At 53.2% G+C, this 2,953-nt stretch overlaps 1 protein-coding gene across 1 annotated transcript; it reads left to right on the top strand.

The window, feature by feature from the left end:
* Positions 1 to 928: 928 nt before the first annotated feature.
* LOC136470418 (uncharacterized) lies at positions 929 to 1,537 on the top strand. Its single transcript, XM_066468274.1, has one exon. The coding sequence runs from the start codon at positions 929 to 931 to the stop codon at positions 1,535 to 1,537; it is 609 nt and encodes a 202-aa protein (XP_066324371.1).
* The last annotated feature ends 1,416 nt before the right edge of the window (positions 1,538 to 2,953 follow it).

The following is a 2,953-nucleotide window of genomic DNA, read 5'->3' as shown; positions in this document are numbered from 1 at the left end:
ATCAAGGTGACCTAGGGGTGTTTAGATGTTTTTGGAATGACAAAACTTTTGCCCCTGGTCTTTTGCTGTAAAACTTTTGCTATTCAAACTTTTGTCATTTGGTGTTTAGATGCATGTTAAAAACTTTAGCCATGCAGACACTGTACGCGCCCCCAAAGACGTTTTTGCCTAGTTTTGGGCCTCTTAGGAATCAAATGCCAAAAGTTTTGCAGCCCATGTTTTATTGTTTTTGCCTATGATGTTAGATCCATTTTGTCAAAAAATGAGATAAAACCGTAAAAATTTTGTCTAAAATGGGGAACTAAACACCCCCTTAACGATACTTTGTAAAATAATCTTGCCTGGTTAATCACTTTTATTTACTTCATGCAGGGTGTAGCCTATATACTCTATAAAAGCTACAAGTATTTTTGTATATTCTAATTTGGAGGGTGTCGTCAAAGTTCTGGATGCGCGCCGGCGTGCGTTCCTGTGGACGGGCACAGACACGGCCTCTGGGGCACAATGCCTCGTTGCCTGGGAGGATGTCTACAAAGACAAGGAAGACGGCGGGCTGGGGATCAAGCGCATTGACACCCAGAATGCCTGCTTGCTGCTCAAACTTCTTCACCAGCTTCACCACCCGGACGCCGGGCCACAGAGCACGTCAACCTGGCGGACCTGAGCGGCGCGCTCTACGGCACACACTGGACGGCGCTCCGGGACTTGCTCCCGGCGTACAGCACATCACCAAGGTGTCGATTGGGGATGGGCGCAACACGAATTTCTGGAAGGACTGCTAGCTGGGCGATGTGCCATTGGCCGCCCGGTTCCCGGCCCTCTTCAGCCACTACGTCGCCCGCGCGACGTCGTGCGCGCGAGGCGGCGCAACCTGTTCCAGCGCCGACTCACACCTCAAGCTTCGGTAGAACTCGATCAACTCTCCGAGATGCTCCAGGAGGTCACGCTGGGTTTGGAGCCGGACGAACGCTCCTGCTTCTTCGAAGATGGTGGGCACCGGCTCGTGTCGGGGCTCATCTACGAGGCCTCGACGCGCGGTGACCACGACTGTGCCGCCTACTACTTCGTCTGGAAGAGCCTCGCCCCGCCGCGCGTCAAGTTCTTTGGTTGGCTCCTCACGAAGAACAGGATCCACTGCTGTCAAGCCCTGGCTCGCAAGAACATCCTTGAGGACGCAGCCTGTGAAATTTGCAAGGCGGCGGAGGAGTCGGCAGACCACATCTTCTCTAAGTGCCCGTTCGTCCAAGGCTACTGGACAACAATCGGATGGCTCCCAGACAACATCGCCAAGGTCCAGGAGCTTTGGAACACCCAGCCCCACTCCCCCCGCATTGCGAAGAAGGTCCTTCATCCCCTGCTCCTGCTCTTATGCTGGGAAATTTGGAAGCACATGAACGATGTTGTCTTCCGTGGGATGCCACCCGATGTCGCCCGCCTCACCTCGGCATGCAAGGAGTCCATCAAGAACTGGAGTTGCCGCATCCTAAGAAAAGAAGAAGCAATGTCCAACAGCTGGATGTTAGCATTTTCTATGTAAATCTAAACCGCATGAGAAGGTTTATTGTCGGGCAGCGCGGGGTTTATTGTCGGGTACGGGGTTTAACTGCCGGCGCGGCGGATGACGCAGAAAGACTTGACGGCCACGTCCGTGATGAAACGAAACCCTAGCGGCAGCAAGCTGGTGCCGGAATGGGGCCGGCGAACTGCCCAGCCCGTGAAGATGGCGCGCCCCTTTGCGGCTGGACGAGAGGGATTGTTTGGGCTGACACGTACCCGTGGGCTATTTCGGCGGAGGAGGAGAGAGACGGGTTTCTGGCCCAGCGCCCAGCCCATGTTACGGTTGTCTCGTCTGGGCGACCATTTGTTCTGTTGATGATGAATTGATGAAGAAAGCTCTGATGGGCTCAAGAGACGATAGCATCACACTGGCACAATCATACGGTTGGCATGGCATCCGTACGACCAGTCCAAGCGCGCAGAGCCAGCCCTCAGAGTCAGGGAGACAGGGGCACCGGGCACGGTCCTCAGCGGAACTGGTGTCTCTGCAGGGACAGGGTCCGTACCACGATCGCTTATCGCTGGGCGGCGCCGGCGATCGCTGCCGTCGCTGCACAAATCGCTCACATGATGCTTAGGGCGTCCCAACAGATGACGTAAACAAGAAAAAAAGAAGTAGGAGAGAGAATAGTTATAGCAACGAATAAATAGCTGATCTATTGATCTATTTTACGTGGTTAAAGAATGTGTAAAAGGAACATGTGGATCCAATAATATATAGAAAAATAAGAATATATAAAATATTCTTTACTTTTATCTTTGACCCTCACGTAAGCTTAGCACCGTTGGAGACGCCGGTACGGCTTCCACGTCTCGTGTCGTCTCCATCCAGAGAAACGCGTCGTCACCTCCCTGGGCGGCGCCGGCGTCGGCGAGTGGCATGCTGCATCCCGGACTTTCGCTTTTTCATCTGCCGCTGCCGGCGCCAGGTCACATGTCATATCGCAGTGCCGAAGCAGGACAGCGAGTCGCGCAGCGAAGTATCGATGCGCCATGTATGCATGCGCCGGCCGCCGGAGCCCAGCAGAGCTGGGACATGGACCGCCTCGTCTGAGGCCAGCGAAGCCACGGTCGTTTGGCATCGTCCGACGAGACAGCACAAAATATTTTGGTTCATACAGTAAAACATGAGTACCCATAAAATCTCGGCACGATGTCTACACTGCCCCGCTCTTATTCCAAACCGTGTTTGAGCCGGCACAATACAGAAATGACATGTAAGCATATACAACACTGAAATACAATTAATAAATAACTTATTTATTATACAATTATACAGTCGACACGGAATTTTCGTCTCCGTGCCGAGAACACACGCAGCAAGCCAGAAGGGTCCGCTCGATGGAGCAGATCCGTCTAGCTTCAGCGCAAGGATGGTTGATCCTGCGCAATCCTC

The sequence above is a fragment of the Miscanthus floridulus genome, chromosome 1 (assembly GCF_019320115.1).
Source record: "Miscanthus floridulus cultivar M001 chromosome 1, ASM1932011v1, whole genome shotgun sequence".
Lineage (NCBI taxonomy): Eukaryota > Viridiplantae > Streptophyta > Magnoliopsida > Poales > Poaceae > Miscanthus > Miscanthus floridulus.
This window is presented reverse-complemented; position numbering and strand designations above follow the sequence as displayed.